This window comes from Pyricularia grisea, assembly GCF_004355905.1.
Source record: "Pyricularia grisea strain NI907 chromosome Unknown Pyricularia_grisea_NI907_Scaffold_1, whole genome shotgun sequence".
NCBI lineage: Eukaryota > Fungi > Ascomycota > Sordariomycetes > Magnaporthales > Pyriculariaceae > Pyricularia > Pyricularia grisea.
In genome coordinates this window covers 8,513,914-8,537,754 of record NW_022156716.1, presented here as the reverse complement: position 1 = coordinate 8,537,754, position 23,841 = coordinate 8,513,914, and the positions used below count along the sequence as shown (strand labels likewise).

The following is a 23,841-nucleotide window of genomic DNA, read 5'->3' as shown; positions in this document are numbered from 1 at the left end:
AGTTTAACTGGTTGCAGCATGCCATGGGGTATTCGTCGTTAGGCGTAAAGATCACTGCTGGTTCATCTCGTAGTCTGATCTTAATTTCCCAATTGGGTAGTTCTTCAATTGTGTAGATTTCGTGGATTCCGGTAATTAGTCGTCGTCGAGGGAAGAAGTTGTGGTAAATCTTCTTGCTTAGGTGAACTCCGCAATTATCTCGGAAACACTTAGCCCAAAAGACGCGGGGGTGTTCCGGGTGTCTGATGTTGAGCATTGGGTGGTCTCCAAACGTAGGATCCGGGTTCCCTGTGGGATTTTGTTTCTGTTACATAAGGTTATATCCTGGAAATTGGACTAATTGGTCATCTCGGTATAAATTGATTTGCTTTTTGTCGTATTTATAGGGATCGTGGGTTCCTTCCGCGCTGTAGCGGCTTGGAACCACTTCTTTTTCGTCGCTTAAATCTTCGCCTAAGGCGTCGCTGGAAGACTCTTCTCCTAAATCCTCACTGGATTCCTCCGTTGGGGGTTGGTTGGTTATCCTAATACGGTGGGTTTATCCCAATGGTTCTGTATCTGGTTCTTCCGAAGCGCTCGAATGGGTGAGCTCGGGTAGCTTGGCATTCTATCGGTGTAAGTTAATTGGTGGCCTTGTTCCTGTGGGTACTCGATTTCCCACTGCCAATGTTCGGGTGCCTCTCGGTTTCTAAGGGTACTATCCTGCGTCCATCTTGGAGCTGTTATGGATTATGCAGTTGTCGTCGTAGCAGGTGGTCCAGCTTATTAGGCTGTGTTAATCAGGCTGTGCCTATTGGTGGTTTGTGGCGTTGAGTCCTCGTGCTTTCTCGGGTCTGCTTCTAAAGTCGAGGGTGAAGCCGGGGGTGTTGTTCTGATTTCCGGGGCAGTTTTTGGCGATGTGCCCTGCCTTGTCACACTTAAAGCACTTGCCACTTTTGGGGTCCTTGCGAGGTTTCTTGTGCTGTGTCGCGTTAAGGTCCATGGGTCCACTGTGTGTCCCATATGAGGTGCTGTACTGGCGAGGCGGCTTGGGGTGTTGGTACTTGCGTCCGGTGTTGGCTTGTCGCAAGGCTGGTCCCCATGCGTTGCGTCCTTCGCGCCGTTCCAGCTTCCTCTCATACTGTCGGTTGTTAATCTTAACCGCTAGCTCTACGTACTCAGCTAGGGTGTCGGGTCGTTCTTCTTTGACAAGTTCGTCTTTAACCTCTTCTTTAAGTCCCGCATAGAAGCGTGCCATCAGGGCTTCGGGGCCCCACGGTAGCTTGGCGGTGATTTGTCGAAATTCACTGGCATACTTGGATGCCGACTTGGTCTGGGTGAGGCGCACCAGCTTACGCTCAGCCGTGCGTTCCTCATCTGGGTTGCCGAATGCTCCCCTGAGGCATTCTTCGAAGTTGTCGTAGTCGTCGAAGATGCGGTTAGTCTCAGCCTTACGGTTCTCTTCCTCTTCATGGTCCAGGTAGTCTCGTAGAGTGGGCTCGAACCAGGCGAGCGCGTCGCCTTTCAAGAGCGAGGCTGCATAAGCAACTTTGTCTGCATCGCTGTCGAAGTTATCCTCGTTAAAGTATAGGTAGGCTCGGGCTCCCGTGAGGAATCCCTGTAGGGTACCTGTAGTGCCGTCAAAGGGCGTAGGCAAAGGATACTTAATGCTATTTCTGTTAGCTCGGTTAGTTTGTTCGGTCACTCGTTCCTAGAGTTGTCGATTCTCGGCTTGGAGCGTCGCGACCATCTGACGCAAGGCGTTAACGCTGGCCGGAGCGTTGGTGGTAGAGGGGGTCTAAGGGGTGGTCCTGTTGGAAGATATTGTATCGGCGGTACTGCTCGGTATGCTTCAAGGCAAGGTACTGAACAGGAGCAATCAAAATGTTACGATCAAGGTATCGGGTAACCTGTTCTTATGGTAAAGTACAGTGGGTTGAAGCAACTGAGCGTTTAACTGGGTAACTGGGTATTCTCAATAACTGGGGTGAAGTTATAATCGGTCTCAAGTAAGTATTGAGGTTAACTAGAGTTTGATTGCTGCTAAGCAATCCTAGAATCGAATCTATCTACATGGTAATGAGCGTGTCTTATATAGACTATGTTCCAAGTGTGATCACCTTGGTATAAGTGATCATGATCACTCTGAGGTGATCACCGCTGGCCTGATCACCTCCTTGGCAATGATCATGGTCACTCCTGTCCTGGTGATCGGGTTAGGGTTCCTTATCTTATCCCCACGTGACCTCGTGCTTTCCTCCTCTTGTTCTTGGTCCGCAATTCCTGGTAGTTTTGGTTTGGGTTCCCGACACCTTCTCCGTTCCTGCCCAATCGTGTCGGTCCCAACCCTGGTCGTAACAGACAAATAATTAAACGATATTATTATTAAAAATTATTACCCATTCCTATTAATAGGAAAATTCCGAAACATATTTTACCAAATATAATGGTTTACAATATTAAATTTTAAAATAATATACAATTTAATCCGTATAAAAAAGGCGAAAAATGGAAAACCGCGTTTCGCACCAAACGAAAATATTACAAATATTTTGTAATGCTTTTCGGTTTTACCAACGCCCTAACAATTTTCCAAACCATAATTAACCACGTTTTTAGGAAATGTTTAAATATTTTCGTCGTTATTTGTTTAAACGATATTTTTATTTTTTCCAAAACGTTGGAAAAATATAAAAAGCACGTTTACACGGTTTTACGAAAATTGTAAAACGTTAAACTTTTAATTAAACAGGAGAAATGCCTTTTTTATAATAAATTAATTAATTTTTTAAAATATATTATCGCTTTTGGAAAAATTAGGATGGAAAAATTAAAAATCCAAATAATAAAAAAATGGTTTTAATTATAAAACGTAAAGGACGTTCGAACTTTTTTCGGATTCGTGAACTTTAACAAACGATTTATTAAAAATTACGGTGCGATCGTCACCCTTTTAACCAATATAACCAAAAAGAATTTAAAATTCCAATGGACGGAACGGATATAACAAATTTTCGAACAATTACGAAACGTAATAATACGAAAACCAATTTTTAAAATACCAAACCCAACGAAATTTTTCGAAATCGAAACCGACGTATCCAATTATGCGATCGGAAAATAATTTAACCAGCGAAATAAAAAAAAATTGCATTTTTACGCCTTTTTTTACAAAAATTATATAAACCAAAATTTAATTACCAAATATACGATAAAAAATTAATAATTATTATCCAAATATTTAAAAAATAAAAACCCCAATTATCCGGAATTAAACACGAAATGTTAATTTACACGGATTATAAAAACCTAATTTATTTTACCATTAATAAAATATTAAATAAACGACAAATTATATGGTTAAAATTCCTATTAAAATTCTATTTTAAAATTGTATATCGGAAAAAAAACAAAAAACGGTAAAACCGACGCTTTTAACCGAAAACCAAACCACGAAAATATAATACCAAAAAAAACACGGGTTGTTTTCACGACAAATAAAAACGGAAACCTTTTACCAATATACCGAAATTTTATAATAATAAATATAATAATTATATTAAAAAAATACGGAAAATCCACAAAAATAAAGCCCACGGACACCAAACAATTTCCAAAATATGGAAACGGTTAAAACAGCACCACAATTTTAAAAAAATAAAATAAAAAGTCCGAAAAACCATTAAAAATTGCGAATTTTGTGCTAAAAGCAAATCCGCAAAATATAAACCTTATAAATTATTACAACCATTACCAACCCCTAATAAAACCTGGCAAACCATTACCATGGATTTTATCGTTAAATTACCATTTTTAAAAAAACCATTTACACGAACCAAATACGACAAAATATTGGTTATAATGGATAAATTTACCAAATATGCCTATTTTTTATTATATAAAAAAAGTAACAATACCGAAAAAATCGCCTATACATTTTTACGAATAATTATTAATAATTACGGATTATTAAAAAATATCGTTACCGATAAAAATAAATTTTTCACATTAAAATTTTGGAAATTATTAATGGAATAATTAGGAACCAATTACCAATTATCGACAGCATTTCACCCCCAAATAAACGGACAAATAAAACGAGCCAACCAAACATTCGAACAATATTTAAAATATTACGTAAACCATAAATAAAACGATTAGATACGATTATTACCTACAATATAATTCGCTTATAATAATTTAAAAAACGAAAATACCAAAACAACCCCGTTTTACGCCAATTACGGATTTAACCCTATAATATACGGAAAACCCAAAACGACCACCACGGTATTACGAACCGATAAACAAATAAACGAATTACGATAATTGCACGAAAAACTCCAACAGGAATTAAAATTCGTACGAAAAAAAATAATAAAATATGTGAGGATCAGGCCCCTAGACCTACCCTCAGAATCACGACTCGGCTCCACACCGAGCCAGGGATCGGACAAGGATCCACTACCTCCGGATTTAAGCGCGTCTCTTGAGCGCGTCGTCGATTGTAATTTCTCTCTTCTCTTCAGTTTAGAATTTTCGTCGATAGCGCCTAATACACTGAGGTTCTCCAATGTATGCCTGGCCGTGACATAATTCTAAACTCACTATGATTTGCTGGTGAAGCAATTAAAATATATCGTTCAATCCCTTCATTCAATCGTTCACCACGTCGGCTGTGCACGACGGTAAACTAGGCCACAGAAGACACCATTCGCGAAATCAATGTCGCCGCGTAAGAATTACGGCCCACCGATTCGCCAATCCCAACGCGTGACAAACGCAAACTCAGCAAAGCCAGATAATTTGGCTTCAGGCACTGCTACTCCCAACACCGAAGGTTCGGATCAAAACGGAGAGATTACATTTGCCCCAGTGAGCCCAGAGCCAGTAGAGCCCGCTCCTACCAGCGCCAACACAGAGCCTGAAGAGCCCGTTGAGCCCCAATCCGACACAGAGCAAGATCAGCCAGTCGACAGCATCGAAGTTGACGGATCGTACGAGTACGAGTCAGTTTCTGAGCACCCAGGAGAGGCGCGAAGCCCTCCCCACCAACCTTCTGCCAAAACGTCAGACGGCAGGAACGAAATTCCGAAATCTCCAAGCAGAGCGCCCTCGCCTGCCGCCCAAATGAGAAGCGAAATGGCAGACGAAAGCGAAAGCACAACCGGCCAGGCTACCATCACTCAATCACAGCTGCAAGATCTTTTGGCCACCATTGCCCAACTTAAAGACCAGCTTGCCACCCGGAGTAACAATGCCACCCGTCAAACCCGCGGTATTACGCCTTTGAACAGCGCCTTTGGAGGGGCTGAGTTTAAGCCCCATGGTATCGCTGCCCGGACAGCATTTGAGCCTTACGGAAGTAACCAAAATGCTAAAAACCCTGCCTACGACAGGACGGCACGTAAAGCCGGCATCGACCCCGGCATGTTTGATGGTGATAAGGATCGTTTTGATAAATGGATCACCAAAATCGCAGATAAATTTGTAGAGGACGACGAAACTTATAAAACAGAAAGAAGCCGCATGGCGGTGATCAATTCCCTCACTGAAGGGCTTGCCAACGACCTTATCCAAGGCCGCTATGAATCCACCATTATGCCTTTCAGCAGCGCGGCCGAAATGGTCGCGACCCTAGCCGCTGTTTACCACGATGACAATCAAGCCTCCAAAGCCCGTGAGGAGCTTCGTCACCTGAAGTTTAGTCTGTCGGACAAGTCAACAGACATCCACCAGTTTATTGGCAAGGTTAACAGCCTAGCCGATAAAGCCAACATTGCCAAAACGGAACGCAAGTTGGTTCTCTATGAGCACATTCCTGCCAACCTGAACCCCCAGCTTCTCAGCCTATCCAAAGACCCAAATATCTCGTACGAGACCTTTGCCGGAGAAGTTGCGAACTCGGCGCTGGCCCAACAACGCGCTTGGGAGGAGCTCCGCGAGAACCGCAAAAAGAGGGAAGAGCGCCGTGAGCGTTCAGCCAGCGCCGAACGCAAACAGCGTCGACACGAGAATCGCCGGCACAGCCAGGAAGCCAAGAACCAAACCCGCACACAGACCATTGACGCCCCGAAGTCGCCCAGCAGAGAAAACGCCAAATTGGTCACTGAGGGTAGATGCTTCCTTTGCAAAGAAGCCGGGCACCTGGCACGCAATTGCCCCGAAAAGGCCGCTCACATCGCCGCCGTTCTCGCCCTTCAACACGAAGGCGATCGAGAAGCTGGTGAACGATCCGGCCACAGCTCATCTTCGTCGGATTCGGAAAACTGCTAAGGCTGCCGGAAGTCTCCTCGGCAGTCTGCATGCCTCAGATAGCCAAAATCGATAGATCACCCAAATTAAACACCTTCCTTGCTCCCATTCAATTGCAAGACAAAGGTCGTGGTCTCAACGCCCAAGCTCTCTGTGACACCGGAGCAGATGTGTACTTATCCATTCGACCGAGCCTCGCGAAAAAGGTCGCCCAACGTTTAGAGCTACCTATCAAAAAGCTCCCCAAACCTTTGGACTTTGGAGATTTTAACGGGAAGGTTACCGCAAGAGCCACCGAATACCTTCGGCTCGCTTTGCAAATCGACGGACGACAATTCCCACGGCAGAAATTTATCCTCCTCGAGACGGCACACGATGTGTTTATCGGACAAGAATGGTGGACGAAGCATCGAGTAGGCTTATTCCCAGCTACCCGCAGCTTCGTTTGGCCCAACGACCTGCCCGCCATGGCCCAATACTCACCCGCAATCGTTGTACAACGNCGTATTCGTTAATATGCGTCAATTATAAGCCCGGTATAGTAATAAACTATTACAATTTCTATTTTACGCAAATTGCGTTAAAAATCACATTAATAACGTTATAATAACTATTTTTTTTTTTTTTTTTTTTACAAATTAAAAGTTATTTCCGGGAATAGCCCCTATTTTCCCAAACCTATTAAATTTACCATAACCTTCAACGAAAAATTTTAAAAATCGGTTATAATATTTAATTTTTAAATAGGGTAGTTAAAATGGTTTAAAACCTACCGCCAAAATACCGAAATTTTACGTATATAAAAATTAATAAACCCGAATTTACAAACCGATAAACCGTTTTTAATATTCGAAAAATTTACAAAAACCGTTACCGAATGGCTTAAACGCGTTAAATTCGAAAAATATAACGCCCAATTTAAATTATAAAATATAAATACAATTTCGCAAAAAGTAACGTTACGTAAAATCGTAAAAACGTTTTACGAAAAAGGTTAACCAATGCCGAAAATATTAGAAAAACCTATTAAATTAACAAACCTTATTTTTTTTAAAATAAAAAACGCCGTGGATAATGTGAGGATCAGGCCCCTAGACCTACCCTCAGAATCACGACTCGGCTCCACACCGAGCCAGGGATCGGACAAGGATCCACTACCTCCGGATTTAAGCGCGTCTCTTGAGCGCGTCGTCGATTGTAATTTCTCTCTTCTCTTCAGTTTAGAATTTTCGTCGATAGCGCCTAATACACTGAGGTTCTCCAATGTATGCCTGGCCGTGACATAATTCTAAACTCACTATGATTTGCTGGTGAAGCAATTAAAATATATCGTTCAATCCCTTCATTCAATCGTTCACCACGTCGGCTGTGCACGACGGTAAACTAGGCCACAGAAGACACCATTCGCGAAATCAATGTCGCCGCGTAAGAATTACGGCCCACCGATTCGCCAATCCCAACGCGTGACAAACGCAAACTCAGCAAAGCCAGATAATTTGGCTTCAGGCACTGCTACTCCCAACACCGAAGGTTCGGATCAAAACGGAGAGATTACATTTGCCCCAGTGAGCCCAGAGCCAGTAGAGCCCGCTCCTACCAGCGCCAACACAGAGCCTGAAGAGCCCGTTGAGCCCCAATCCGACACAGAGCAAGATCAGCCAGTCGACAGCATCGAAGTTGACGGATCGTACGAGTACGAGTCAGTTTCTGAGCACCCAGGAGAGGCGCGAAGCCCTCCCCACCAACCTTCTGCCAAAACGTCAGACGGCAGGAACGAAATTCCGAAATCTCCAAGCAGAGCGCCCTCGCCTGCCGCCCAAATGAGAAGCGAAATGGCAGACGAAAGCGAAAGCACAACCGGCCAGGCTACCATCACTCAATCACAGCTGCAAGATCTTTTGGCCACCATTGCCCAACTTAAAGACCAGCTTGCCACCCGGAGTAACAATGCCACCCGTCAAACCCGCGGTATTACGCCTTTGAACAGCGCCTTTGGAGGGGCTGAGTTTAAGCCCCATGGTATCGCTGCCCGGACAGCATTTGAGCCTTACGGAAGTAACCAAAATGCTAAAAACCCTGCCTACGACAGGACGGCACGTAAAGCCGGCATCGACCCCGGCATGTTTGATGGTGATAAGGATCGTTTTGATAAATGGATCACCAAAATCGCAGATAAATTTGTAGAGGACGACGAAACTTATAAAACAGAAAGAAGCCGCATGGCGGTGATCAATTCCCTCACTGAAGGGCTTGCCAACGACCTTATCCAAGGCCGCTATGAATCCACCATTATGCCTTTCAGCAGCGCGGCCGAAATGGTCGCGACCCTAGCCGCTGTTTACCACGATGACAATCAAGCCTCCAAAGCCCGTGAGGAGCTTCGTCACCTGAAGTTTAGTCTGTCGGACAAGTCAACAGACATCCACCAGTTTATTGGCAAGGTTAACAGCCTAGCCGATAAAGCCAACATTGCCAAAACGGAACGCAAGTTGGTTCTCTATGAGCACATTCCTGCCAACCTGAACCCCCAGCTTCTCAGCCTATCCAAAGACCCAAATATCTCGTACGAGACCTTTGCCGGAGAAGTTGCGAACTCGGCGCTGGCCCAACAACGCGCTTGGGAGGAGCTCCGCGAGAACCGCAAAAAGAGGGAAGAGCGCCGTGAGCGTTCAGCCAGCGCCGAACGCAAACAGCGTCGACACGAGAATCGCCGGCACAGCCAGGAAGCCAAGAACCAAACCCGCACACAGACCATTGACGCCCCGAAGTCGCCCAGCAGAGAAAACGCCAAATTGGTCACTGAGGGTAGATGCTTCCTTTGCAAAGAAGCCGGGCACCTGGCACGCAATTGCCCCGAAAAGGCCGCTCACATCGCCGCCGTTCTCGCCCTTCAACACGAAGGCGATCGAGAAGCTGGTGAACGATCCGGCCACAGCTCATCTTCGTCGGATTCGGAAAACTGCTAAGGCTGCCGGAAGTCTCCTCGGCAGTCTGCATGCCTCAGATAGCCAAAATCGATAGATCACCCAAATTAAACACCTTCCTTGCTCCCATTCAATTGCAAGACAAAGGTCGTGGTCTCAACGCCCAAGCTCTCTGTGACACCGGAGCAGATGTGTACTTATCCATTCGACCGAGCCTCGCGAAAAAGGTCGCCCAACGTTTAGAGCTACCTATCAAAAAGCTCCCCAAACCTTTGGACTTTGGAGATTTTAACGGGAAGGTTACCGCAAGAGCCACCGAATACCTTCGGCTCGCTTTGCAAATCGACGGACGACAATTCCCACGGCAGAAATTTATCCTCCTCGAGACGGCACACGATGTGTTTATCGGACAAGAATGGTGGACGAAGCATCGAGTAGGCTTATTCCCAGCTACCCGCAGCTTCGTTTGGCCCAACGACCTGCCCGCCATGGCCCAATACTCACCCGCAATCGTTGTACAACGTTCAAATCCGCCTCTGGACCTCGAGGCCCAAGCTGACGCAGTCCGCCGGGACCGCAAGATGGAACAAGAAGACCGTCGCATCCAGGTCCGCAAGATACTTCAAGGCCCTAAACGCCAACACGGAAACCAGGCTCAGATCGCAGAAATTAGCGCCTTTCCGACTATCCCAAAGACCGTTTCCAACAAAGCCCTGCCAGCAAATATTTGTGCCCTTCTTAACGACCCACGTCAAGATCGATGGAAGCGATCCCCGTTACCCACGGAGCCTATACCGCTGGTACCAGTAAACGATACGCCTACAACCAGCCTCAATGCGGTATCAGCCCTGCAATGGAACAAGACTCACGATGGACATCCCATTCCATTCCCTGCAGAGGAAGACCCGGAGCACATCGCGCAAGTACGAGCCAAGTTGCCCAAAGCACTTGCCCACCTTGAGGGCTTCTTTTCCAAAAAGGCGTCGACGATTCTCCCGCCTAGCCGACCCGGTTTCGACGTGGTTTTTGAACTCGAGAAACCTTTGGAGGGGAGGCCAGCCCGTTATTCGACCCCTTTCGCGATGATGGAGTTGGAAAAAGAAACCATCGACGAACTTCTGAGGATCGATTTCATTGAACGGACCATGGAGGAGACCGCAGCTTCAACTTTGTTCGTTCCTAAACCGCAATCGAAGGAGCAACGTTTTTGTGTGGATTACAGATGGGTAAACAAATTCATCAAAGGACGACAAGTACTTGCCCCCGACGTGGCCGGGACGTTGAGCAAATGTGGAAAAGCCCGGAGGATGACCAAGATCGACATTATTCGAGCTTTTAACAGATTGCTAATGGATCCGAAGTCACGGTATTTAACGGCGTTCAAAACGCGACAAGGCACATTTCAGTGGAAGGTCCTACCCTTTGGACTGAAGGTCGGACCCGCCTGGTTCCAAGCTTTTATCAACGCTCAGCTTAATGAACTGCTGGACGCTTTCGCGAGCGCCTACGCAGACGACGTGTTAATTTATACCGAGGATAAATCGGAGCAAGTCCACTTTGAGCAAACCGAGGAGGTTATTTACAGGTTGCACAAAGCCGGACTCCAAGGCGATATCAAAAAGTCAAGTTTCGGCGTTTTCGAAATCGAGTACCTGGGTTTACTTCTAGAGATCGGTAAAGGTATCCGCATCGACCCCAAAAAGGTCGAAGCCATCACCAGCTGGCAATGGGACGATGTCACCTCCGTTTCCGCAGTACGATCCTTCCTAGGCTTATGCAATTTCGTTCGGACGTTCTGCCATCACGCCAGCGAACAAGCAGAACCTCTGACCCGATTATTGAAAAAGGGAGTCCCGTTCGAAAGAGGCCCCGAGCAGAAATCTGCCTTTGAAGCGCTGAAACAGCTGGTGATCACCGCCCCCGTGATGAGTTTCTTCAAACCCGGTATGCCTGTTAGGATGGACACCGACGCCAGTGGCAGGGCCACCGCCGGTGTCGTGTGGCAGCAACAGGACGATGGCAGCTGGAAGCCAATCGGCTATTCGTCCAAAACCATGTCCCCTGCTGAACAAAACTATCCGATCCAGGACCAGGAGCTATTGGCTGTGATTAATACGCTAAAGGACTTCGAACCAGCCCTGTTGGGTACCAAGTTCTGTGTTTTCACCGATCACCAGGCCCTAATTTATTGGTCGACCAAGAAACTTTTGTCCGCTCGCCAGATACGATGGGCTGACTACCTGGCCAACTTCGACCTCACCTTTAAATACCGTCCCGGCAAGGATAATGTGGCAGCCGATGCCCTTTCGCGCAAAACCATCGACAACCCTACGGTTAAAGCCCGAGCTGTGTTAGACCGCACCATTGCACTAATTCCTCCAGAAAAGATCGACTCCCGACCCGGCGAACCTCTTCCAACCATTAGCAGCTTGGAACCCTCCGCACCGCAAGGAGTTGACCTGGTGGCCCTTATCCTGGAAGAGAACCTAAAACAGAACCTAGGTCGCCATGATAATCTGTTAACGGTACCCGAGACTACCCAGGATGGCAAGATTTTCTTAAGAACGGCTCTCATCCGCGAAGCTCATGAGCCCAAGATCTTCGGCCATGGAGGCCAGAACAAAACCCTGAGCCGCCTGAAAAGAGATTACTGGTGGCCCGACCGAAATCGAGACGTCAAACGCTACATCAAAAATTGTCGCGAATGTCAGCGCAACAAGGTACGACATGACAAGACGCCTGGGCTGCTGCACCCACTGGAGATCCCTAGACGGTGTTGGCAGCACGTGGTGGTGGACGGCAAAACTATGCCCAAGGATAAAGAAGGCTACGATTACGTCTGGGTCTTCATCTGCCGACTGACCAAACTTTTGGCCACCCTACCGGGAAAAAAGACAGACACCGCGGAAACCTTGGCCATGCGGTATTATCAGACTGTGTACCGTTGGAAAGGCGTCCCCGACTTATGGCTTTCCGACAACGCCGGACCGTTTATATCCGAGTTCCTAAACACTTTAAACGAGTTGACAGGAACAAAGCATAAACATGGAAGCGCCCGCCACCCTCAAAGTCAGGGCAGCGTCGAAATTACCAACGCTGAATTGGATCAGAAAATGCGCTTTTATGTAGACAAATACCAAACGAACTGGCGACGGCATATTCCCGCTTTCGACTTCGGCCACAACTCGTCCGTTCACGCCTCTATCGGCATGGCACCGATCGAAGCAGAAACAGGAGCTCGCCCTAGAGACCCGCTCTCTCTACCTTTACCCGAAGAAGACCTGGAGACCGGTCAGCAACAAAAGGCGCTGGAAATGGTCCGCCAAGCCCGGCAAGCCCAGGAACTGGCCCGCAACAATGGACTCGGAGCGCAGATAGAGCAACAGAGGCAGGCTAATAAGAAGCGGCGACCGGTCGACTTTACGGTGGGAGATGCGGTTTACGTTAGCAAAAAGGGTTTTTCCACCGAAGCTCCTACGACCAAGTTGGACTCGCAAAATGCAGGACCATGGACGATTCTCGAGGAAAAGGGCCACAGCTTCATTCTCGACACCCCTGCCTGGTATAAAGGTAGTAAGCTGTTCCACGCCAGCCGACTGCGCAAGGCAGGAACGGATCCATTACCTCAGCAGTATCAAAAGCCGGAACCACCGGTCGAAATTAACGGAGAACCGGAGTGGGAGGTGGAGCAAGTGTTGGCCTCACGTCTATTCGGACGAAAGAAGACGTTGCAATATCAGGTATCGTGGGTCGGACTCGACCCTGATGAGACATGGTATGAGGCCCGCGACTTGAAAAATTCACCAGTACTGCTGGATACCTTTCACAGGGAGTACCCGGACGCAGCAGGACCTCCGGTAAATTTGCAACAGTGGATCAGGAGCGCAGCAGAGGATGTTTTTGCGGAGGACGGACCCGAGGACAATGTTGCCGAGCACGATGCGAAAAAGACACGAGAGCGGAGGAAGGCCCCGAGGAGACACACGTGACAAACTCAAGACTCTGACCGCCTACGTCGATCAGGCCTTAGAGGGGGGTAATGTGAGGATCAGGCCCCTAGACCTACCCTCAGAATCACGACTCGGCTCCACACCGAGCCAGGGATCGGACAAGGATCCACTACCTCCGGATTTAAGCGCGTCTCTTGAGCGCGTCGTCGATTGTAATTTCTCTCTTCTCTTCAGTTTAGAATTTTCGTCGATAGCGCCTAATACACTGAGGTTCTCCAATGTATGCCTGGCCGTGACAAAATACGCTAATTAATATCGAATAAAGGGACCGTCCTTCGAAAAGAAAAATAACGTTTATTTTATTTAACGAAATATTAAAATATAACGATTAAATAACAAATTAAATTTCAAAAAATTTAAACCTTTTGAAATTAATAAAAAAATTTAACGATATTTATTACCGATTATTATTAATAAATATTATAAAAATCCATCCAGTTTTCCATATATTATTATTGGAATTAGTACCACACGGTACCAATACACGAGAAATATTCGAAATCGTCGTATAAAAAATTTACGAAATAAAACAAATATTCGACTATAAACACAACCACGGTAAAATAAAATATTTTATTAAATGGGAAAATTATAAATACGAAAAAAGATATTTGGAAATTTTTTAACCACCTCCAAAATTACCAAAAACCATTCCGCCAATATTATCAAAAATTGGATTTGCGAGCAAATTAACAAATAAAAACGATTTAAAAAAACATTATTTACCATTCCCAAAAATTAAAAACCGGTTAAAATTCGAACCCACACCACCAAACGAATTTACGGAAAAATAATTAATATACACCACAAACCAAAATATATAAACAAATAATTTACCAATTAAATATTGCGCGAAAATATTTATTTTATCCAATAAAAAAGAATTTAAAAAACTTATCAGGAAAATTAAATCCCAAATAAAATTCAAATCCGGAAAAAACGATTTAAAGGATATTTTAGGAAATATTTCGGTTAATCGCCGCCGTTCCTTTTATTTTACTTTTTTACGTTTTACGCAATTTAATTCCTTCCTCCAAATCATTAATACCGCAAAATATAACTCGCATTATTTTTTCAAATTATAAATTTTTTTTATTTTTGCAAACGGAAAAATTTCAATTATTTTTTTTTAAATCCGCTGTTATTTGACCAAAATATCATTTTTTAAAATTTTCATTTTAACGTCGAATTTGGAATATTACCGACCGATATTACGCAATTAAATATTCGAAACACCCAATACGTTATAACCAAAACGGTTAACGTGGAAATATTCGATATAATAAAAGGAATTTTGCGGTAAAATTAAGCAACGCATTATACCGCAAAATTTACAATAAAAATGAAAAAACATATTTATAAAAAAAGGAAAAAAACAAAAAGGGCGTAGCGGCGTTTTATCGACGAACGACCCGATTTCGATTTTAATACGTAATTAAACATAACGCAGGAAAAATTAGCCAAAAAGGAAAAAAAACCAAAATAAAAATTAAAGGAATACGGGTTATTTAAAAGCTAAAAAAATTTGGCCAAAAAAAGGAAACCTAATATTACGATTAAACAAATTGGGTTAATACCAAAATGGCCAGGCGGGGTTACACCCCTTTTAACGATATTCGACCAACAAAACACCAACCAATTGGAAAGGAAATTACGTAAAAAGAATTACGTAATTTTACGTAACCGCCAAAAAAATAATTTCGAATAATTTGCAAAACCTCGATTGGGAATTACAAATTAAACAAATTAAAAAAATTACAATTAAAATATAATTTATATAAAACACGTTTATTACCATGTAAATAAATTCGATTTTAGGATTGTTTAACAGTAATTAAATTTTAATTAACCTTAATGTTTATTTAAAACCGGTTATAATTTTACCCCAATTATTAAAAACACCCAATTACCCAGCCAAACGTTCAATTACTTTAACCCACTGTACTTTACCATAAGAACAGGTTACCCGATATTTTAATCGTAATACAGACGTTTAGTTATTTTAACCCACTGTATTTTACCATAAGAACAGGTTACCCCGATACCTTGATCGTAACATTTATATTCAAAAATGTAATTCTTTATTAATTTATTTAATATATAATAAAATTATTATTTTATATTTATATATTAAAAATTGAAAATTTTGTAATTGAAAAATATTCTAAAAAGAACTTAATTATTCGCAAAAATATTAATTATTATAATAAATATTAAATTTTCAAATATAAACGGATTATAATTAAAATATATTAAAATAAAATACTTAGCACGTTTTTTTATATTAATATATAATTAAATCGTAAAAATTATATTTTTATATATATTATTTGAAATAATAATAAACTAAATCATATAATATTAAATACAATTAATTAAAATCGGTAAAAATATACGTAAAATACCTTATAGGATTAGTGTTACAGAGCAATTTATCCCGTATTTTTACGATTTTTATTTAATTAAATATTCGTGTATAATAAATATACAATTATTTAACTGTATAGCCGTTACAATTACAATATATGCACAGTGCGTGTACAGTGCGAATTTCCTTTGTTTGAGCCGAATTTCGACAAATTGTCCTCAGACTAGAACGAGCGCGATCTTTTTGGACAATTTGATTGGCCGAAAAGCCATGTGGCTGGTAAGGTACATGGAGCGCTCGGTCCACCCTGCGAAGCAAGGGTGGTCTAGTCTGAGCACTGAGACTAGCAATTGGGCGGGTGAGTTACGTGCAATTGGCCTGTGGGGCATTGCATGTGGCCCCCCCTTATGTGAATAAAAGGAATGGATTCCCCCGCCAGAGGCAGTGAGGATGGTTCCCTCACACTCATCATTCATTTTGCCTGGGACAAAATACATTGAACGGGTTCGTTTACACAGCGTGATAGCTTCGCTACACTTGTTCCTACTACCGCAGAGGACGCTATTCGGAGAAAGCATGGAGGATACGAGATCTGACCTGGGTGAAGTCATGGCTTGGGAAACAGCTTTGTTAGGGTTAACGCCTGGTAAATGTAACATGGCATTCGTTTGTTTTTCGAACCTCGAGGGTGAGCTCTACAGCCATGCCTTTAGGCTTTTTGTCAACCGGTGGGTTGCTTCAGAGCCACGACTAGACGGGCTCATGCTTTGTTATTTGGGTAATAAAATAGGAGTTGAGATGTACGGGATTGTACATCCATCTGTAGAAGTAAACCTACATCATAGTCTGGGACAGAGGATACCAAGTAGGTACTTTTCCGTGTTTTCTAACAGGGTCGAGAGACCAGTTGACTTTTTTAGCAGAATGATTGACCGGGGGTCTTGTTTTTTATTTGGACGGATTCCTATTTGTGTCGGAGACCCTCATCAAGATAAGTTTAGTTCGGACATAGTTGTTGGTAAGCGTGGGCTTGCCATGGAAGTAGGCAGCAGTTACAGTGTAGGTGACTACGAGTGAGTGTGTGCTGGAATGGTTTGTACTGGGATGATTAGTCCTAGGATGCTAGTTTGTACTAGGACAGTTTGTACTGGGACGGTAGTGTGTACTAGGACAGTTTGTACTGGGATATTTAGTACTAGGACAGTTTGTACTGGGACGCTCAGTACTGGGACAGTTTGTACTGGGATATTCAGTACTAGGACGGTTTGTACTGGGACGCTCAGTACTGGGACTGATTGTACTGGGATATTTAGTATTGGGACACTCAGTACTGGGACAAATGCATGTGGTGAAATAAGGAGATAGAGAAAATAGTTTAATAAAGTGTGGAAGTATCTGTACTAGAATGAGTGAGAATAAAATAAATGACGACAGCGCTGACCTTCTACGGGTTGACAGTGACTTCGTCACAAGGCTCCGCCAAGGTCGCTGACCTTCTACGGGTTGACAGTGACTTCGTCACAAGGCTCCGCCATGCCCTCCGGGCCTGTACTCCGTACAGGAGTGAACAAAAAGTTTATCTCTCGCACTGTTTTGAGGTTTGGTGCGTTTTGGGAAGTGGGGTAGGTCGAGTTTGTTTGAGGATGATTATTGGTTTAATGTTCATCGACTACTTTGTTTCTACTGCTGTCTACTAAAATGTAAGGGTGTCTACTATTTTGTACTGTTCCACTTGTATTGCGTGTCGCACTTGAAGCTATTCCCACGAATGTCGTCTCCGACCCCAATTAATTTGTGTCTCCCGACACAAGTGTACCCTAAGTAATTACTTAATTGTTCTTCACTCTACTATTAATGCTTGAACACCTCCGCTTCGCTCTGATGTCATGGGCTGCGCCCATACCCCTTTTATTCCAGAACTAGAATGAGGATAGAGACTAAATTGATATCCTCGAGAGGTAACTCTATTTTTATTCACATCTGCTTATTCCATGCCTTATTCTTCACTTAATAATTCTATCTTAGTTACTTGTTCTACATATTATTCATCCTTCCAACGCTTAAAATCTACTCATCCCTTCACTTCTCTTTGTGGTCCTGGGGTATGGGCGCAGCCCGTGACAGCGTAGCTGTTCAATTATACTCTTTCACTTTCTACGTATCTCTACTCCTTCGCACCTGCTCTACTGCACACTGGCACTTGCCAAGTACCCGTCATTACTTTCAACCACTTTCTACACTCTGTACTGTCCTCAGGCCAACCTGCTACGATATAGCCGGGACAAACACAATCAACTTTAAACCCGACAAGTTGTAACCTAGCAACAACCAAATCCTTTTCACCTCTAAGAGACGAAGCCACGAGACTGACTGAACCATTAGTCTCATCTATGCGGTGAGTGTACCCTGTACACATCCACCAGAACGGCCAGAAATTGTCCCCACATCCGGCCCGAATTTGGGACTAATTTTAATATATAATCAATGGCCTTTAAGTTGGACGCGAGGAACAGGGGGTATGTTACGGAGTGGCGTGCCTGGGCGACTGCCAACCGTGACTAGCTCCCCTCACGTGACAAGGCGCCAGGGTGAGTTTGTTATTTGTTCGCTTAGGCGCGTGTACGCGATTGGCACTGCGTGCCTTTCTTCTTCCTTTACACTTAGCTTTAGATCTTCGAACAGAATCGCCCCTATATTGCAGCCTTGTCTCTTTGGGATCGCTTTCGTGACACACGGGGCTGATCTGGTACCTGCCTAGAAAATAAACCGGTATGATGAAGTACCAAAGTGCAGGACGTTAAATCAGGATTTTTCGTCATGCGAGTGGGTATATCACGTGTACAGCCACGTTATCCCACAACACGTAGCAGAGTCTGCAACAGATTCATGTGATCACGTAGATAGATTCAGTTAGCTAGTTACCATGCATAAGTTGATCGTTTTTGGTTGTTATATTGTTTCACCGATCGCAGCGATCGTATGATTCCTTTCCACACCCACCTTAATTACCTCCTCAAACTTCCCACCAACTCCTGCCCATAATCTCCCGACGGGGCCTGCCTTGTCTAGGCTAGCATGGAGCGGTAGATTCTGTCAGCGATAACGGAGGAAGATAGACATCGATTTCGAGATTCCCGAGGCGCCGGGATGTCGGCTCACATTCGGAAAAGTTCATGAGGAGTTGGACGCTCCAATGCAGACTGCTTGGTAAACGTAAGGTCATTGTCGGGTTGCAAGACCTACAGCCAAGAAACACGCCACGTCATTCAGCAAGCCGGATGGTTATGCCCCACCCTCTTTACATTATTATCTTAAACCAATGAAAGCGCTACATTCAAGTTTACCCATTGCGACTAATCGCAGTCAGTGTTCTCTTTGTTGATTGGTTGTCGAACCCTGTGCTTTACAAACAGTAAACTGCTAGAGTAGGATAAAACCTGAGGCATCAAGATTGTGCCAAGGTTGGGCCATGGGCCATGGTCAATCCTTATAGTAAAATTATAAAGGGCGAGGGACTAGCCCCTCTTGAGGATTGACGTGACTTCGTCATCAGCCTACCGGCCCTACTCCGTAGATGTACTCCGTACACTCACTTCGTTCGCACAATGGACCACACTGTGGCCCAGAAGTTGGCGCAATACAATCTGCTTATCTTCTACACTTTATTAGATTTGTCTCCTGTTTGTTTTCACACTGTTTGCTTATCTTCTTTGTTTACTTAATCTTCTTCCTTATCTTCTTCATTCTATTGGTGTTTCTTCTCTTCCTTTAATTGTTCTACATCTGTCTACTAGTCACTCAATTCTACAATCGTCTACACAACAGTTTGAGCACCTTCGTTGCACTACGGTGTCTTGGACGTTGTCCAAACCTAAGACCCCCACTGTCACAATGCGACGCCGAACCCCGCAGTTTGTCGCACCAGGCCCTCAAATCGGATTGCGCTCTTGCTCCAAGCCGCGGATATGGAGGGCCTCCTGCATAGCTGAGAAAACGCAGGCCTACGTAGCCCCTTGATTGAGCTAATGATTTGACATCACGGCATTTTTTTGATGCGGAATTGGGTCTGCCATCCATCCAGGCCCCACAGATAGCGTGCCGCGGGGTTGCAGGGCCTCCTGCGTCGTGATGGACGCTCTTTTGGCTGGAATAAGTGACTCAGAATGGCTTGGTTGTATGTAGGGAAGGCGATGCGGTCTTTGTAGGCAATGCATCAACTAGGAGTGGCCCATAAGGATATTTCGGGGAGGTGCGAGTCTGAATTTGAGTGTTGGGAGGAAAACTTGGGTGTGGTCGAAAGTAACTCACACCAGCTCCGCCACTGGTACCACATTCCTTGGCTTGAAAATGACTCTGCTGGGGTCAAGCCAACAAAGGCCGCTTCCCTCTATTCCTGGCCCTTCCCATCCCGGCCTTTCGCGATTTGCTTTAGCAGCGTCGTTGTAGCTGCCAGTAACTAATTAAGTCCTTGTTTTTGGGGGTCTTCGTTTTGCCCACTTTCTGCAGAGCCTTGGTTTAACGTTATTAATTATATGAAACTACTTGACTTGTGTTATGGCTCCATTCACCAGCGGCACGAAACTACCCCTTCGATTTCTGCCTTTTGCTGTCAGCCGGTGCTGCCTTTGATGAATGACGTATTGGCAAGAGCTTTGGCCTGTTCCTTCCAGATCGGTGCCGCAATCTTCAGCAGCTCTGGGCCGAAGCTCTCAATGATTTCCTCGGCCGTCCAGCGATCCTCTTGCCACACCTGTTCCTCGCTCCCATCTCGCGCCGGGAAGGTTGCCGCACGCCATATTTGCCTCCACCACTCAATAGCTGACAGAGCCTCTTGGGATTCACTCTGTACGTTTTTGGCAATGAGGTAAAACGATGACCGCTTTGCGTGCCCGATTGTAGGCTTATAGAGTATAACTTTGGCAAATTGAGAAAAGGCATAGAGCGTTTGGATCGAATTCCACGCCTCAACCTTGTGCATTAGGAAGATAATTGTGCCGCCTGGCCTGAGCCGCTCGAGGCCCAAGACGAGCTGCGAGGCCGTCAAGCGCCGGGCCTCAGACTTCTCTCTGTACGGTGCCAGTTCATGGTTCCGCAGAACTTGGCCATCGCACAGCATAAGGTCGAAGATCTTTTCAGTCGGGAGAAGCCGGGGCAGAAACTTGTTGACTTCCGGATGATCAGGTGGGATGGTCGCGATCCGGATGTCCGCAGCGAGCATTGTGATGTCCACGAAGTGCTTCTCCACACTACTGTTGTTCGGTAGCAAGCACTTGTGGCCTCCGTCTTTCTCGGGTAGACTAAGAGCAACGGCCTTAGCTTTCGAGTTGTGCTTCAGGGCCATCTTGAGAAACCCTCCAGGAGCCATGCACGTATCCAGGATCCACGGCTCATAATCGTCGCTAGATGCCATCGTAAACGCAAATACAGCTTTTTGTAGCTCATCACCAATCTTTTGCATCAGGCCGTAGAAGAATTTGGCGTTTTTGGCACTTGAATGGTCGGCATTTTTGCGTTGTCGCTGGAAAAACTGGTCACTTTCAGGGTTTTCCCATCCCTGAAAGCACGATGTCAGCAAAGATGCCGCTAGTGATTCCGATATTTCAGTTCTCACCCTTTTGCGGAGGGCATTCAGCTGTCTTAACTCTGGAGAGTTCTCCGTTAAGTAGGCAGCCATGACGTGCCATGGACCTGAAACCCCAGGCTTGCCGTGACCGGTTCTCTTTTTTTCATCAAGTTTCTGAGGTCCTGTGCCTGTCGATGTAATTTTGTGCTCTGATTCCATCATGCCGGAATCATGTTCAAAGTTTATGATTTTGCCACTGATGTTTTCCGAACACCAAAGAACTGCGTACGTTCGGGGTACTGGTGAGTTAATTATAACTTTTCGGTTTTACTGGCATGTGTACAGTGTTCATCCGTCCGAGCGGCACTCATAGCTAGCACTCAAGTTCACATGGAGGATTCAAGTAATAACGCCCGGACCAAAACCCGACACAAATGCTATTTTATAATTTATCAGCAGTTGTTGGATAATTAATATGCGACTATCCCGCTTTAGTCACCTATCGGGTATGTATAGATAGTCTGTTGATTGTTCTGCAGTGCTTGTCTAGGGAAAGCATCAGCGTCATCGATATTAAATTGCAGTAGATTTGCAGTAGGCCATTGGTTGGTTCACCTTTCTTCCGCATCATGTTGCCTCCGAAAATACCTCCTGACGACAATTTCATGCTAGGTGGTTTTGCAATGCGGAGCAAAGCTCCAGGCGCCGCATACCATTTGGCTGTATGCTGCATCTTTCATCAGCCAATCATCCAAGCCCTCGGTCCATTCCAGACCCGAGGAGGAATGAAATTGAGGCTGTCATTTACAGGCAGCGATGTCGCGGTTGCTTTTTGAGACTGGCGACCCTGCTAGCAGCCATTCTGCATATTTTGAATCCTTTCATTTTATCAGAACCTCCAATTCGCTGCTCGGCGCTTTCTACGTTACGTAGTAAAAACAGCTTCGGACGACCTGATCCGGGTACTTTGAGCCCTGGGTCCCATACAACCCCTGGAATAAGCTAAGGTATTTGTTATCAAAATGGTGCAATGGAACATGCAACAACGCAGCCTGCCATGGTGGCGGCGACTTAACACTCCTGGGTGGTGAAGGTGTTTTACGAAAGATTGGTTCCAGATTCCGTTCTCCCGAGATTTTGCATGTCGAGCATGTGAAAAATCGAAAGCTTTACTCAATGAAACTACTAATTATATTATATTTGTGCGTGCGGTTCAGTGGCGATTATCATTTGCTCCGGGCAGCTGGTACGGGTACATTGCTTATATTAATGTTGGCGACGCGACCGCCGATTTTCCCTTAATTCGTGCGCTGCCAGCGATTTCCTTATTGGCAGGACAAACCACTCCTAGCGAGAACAAAATCCCGTTGAGATTTTCGAGCTGACGGCGTAGCCTCTCTGGCATATTGTCGCTATTTTAGTATTTCTGGACAGTAATGCGAAGGGACGTTTCTGATTACAAGACCCCAACAACATAACCACGGCTTCACGATGAATGGAAGGACGAGTTTGCAGGGTGAGTTATAACTACTATGTAAAGTTCCATATCATGACTGAGACACTTGCGGCCTTGTTGGATTGGCCCCGCTGGCACTACGCTCGCCACCGATATTGGCTGTACCACTGAGCAGCATTTTTGGGCGCAAGGTAGTGTGCTTAGGTGTGGATTGGTTGACTAGCAAGTTGCGCTAATTAATTGGCAATAGTCCGTCATCCACATGCTTCCACTGGGTTGGCATTGCCAAGGGGCAAGCATCGGATGCGTTCCCATTGGATTGCATATTTTCTACAGGTCCAATATTTGGTTGGAGATTGTTTGCAAAGACAATCAGCAGGTGGGATTGATTGCCAAGCCTTTGTACCACAAGAACGGGTTTCATTGCATTCGGAGGGTCCTACTTAGCGCATCGATGCTGGCCCTGTGACAAGACCATCCATCTACTAAGCGAGCTCGCGCGGTGACGAGCACGCAAGTGGCAAGCTGCACATGCCAATGGAAGAAAAGCAAAACAGGTTTACTATGTATATGGAGCCTGTCGTAATCTGAAAGAAAGTTGGCATAGCTTGTCGGTGAAAAATATATCACTTCTGCCATTAAAACGTTGCGATAAGAGAAAATAAGGATGAAAGACTGCGCCCGGGAGGCCAACGACACAAATGCATTACGACAGTCGGCTGTGATGTGCTGTCATGCTGACGGACTGTTTACGGAATTAACCCGCTTGCTATATGCACTGTTGGTTATACTGTGTCTGTTGGTATGCGAACCGCCTCGCCGTAATGGTTGGGGGTACTCGTATATAAACCCCGTATCTGTAGATACCTTTAGCTAGCTGTTTTACAGCATCGAAAATCGGTGTTGGCGAGCTTTTCTCTGCGTCAGTAACCGAGCCTCGGCGATGACAGTCGCGGCTTCGCTCGCTCTGCCCAAGGCAACACGGATTGCATATGGCTTCTCGTTCTCTCCTCAGCGCCAAGGAGACGAGCTAAAAATCACGATCGCGACGCTAAGAAAACTGTGAATTGATTCATGTACTTCTCGCAATCATCCACAACAAAGTCTGCTCTATGGGCCGCATCAAGCTAACCAATTCTGTTCTCGTGCAGACGCTGCACTGGGCGTCCAGGCAAAGGCTCCACAAAAGATAGGGACCTCTTTCTTTGGTGTAACAATATTTGATTGGTGGCATCATTATGGGGTAGGGGCGGAGATACAAGGAGGCTCCTGCCATCTCAAAAGAT

At 45.1% G+C, this 23,841-nt stretch overlaps 2 protein-coding genes across 2 annotated transcripts; one reads left to right on the top strand and one right to left on the bottom strand.

Moving 5' to 3' along the window:
* Positions 1-19,099: 19,099 nt before the first annotated feature.
* Positions 19,100-21,872, bottom strand: PgNI_02598 (uncharacterized protein). The gene is made up of 3 exons (XM_031122660.1): positions 21,715-21,872; positions 21,148-21,645; positions 19,100-21,090 (listed from the first exon to the last, which is right to left on the bottom strand). Exons 2-3 carry the CDS (start codon positions 21,319-21,321, stop codon positions 20,146-20,148), a joined length of 1,119 nt encoding a protein of 372 aa, XP_030986494.1. The 5' UTR covers positions 21,322-21,645; positions 21,715-21,872; the 3' UTR covers positions 19,100-20,145.
* Positions 21,873-22,359: 487 nt separating this feature from the next.
* On the top strand, positions 22,360-23,128 carry PgNI_02597 (uncharacterized protein). The gene is made up of 2 exons (XM_031122659.1): positions 22,360-22,615; positions 22,806-23,128. The coding sequence occupies exons 1-2, from the start codon at positions 22,595-22,597 to the stop codon at positions 23,022-23,024; spliced, it is 240 nt and encodes a 79-aa protein (XP_030986485.1). The 5' UTR covers positions 22,360-22,594; the 3' UTR covers positions 23,025-23,128.
* Positions 23,129-23,841: the final 713 nt, after the last annotated feature.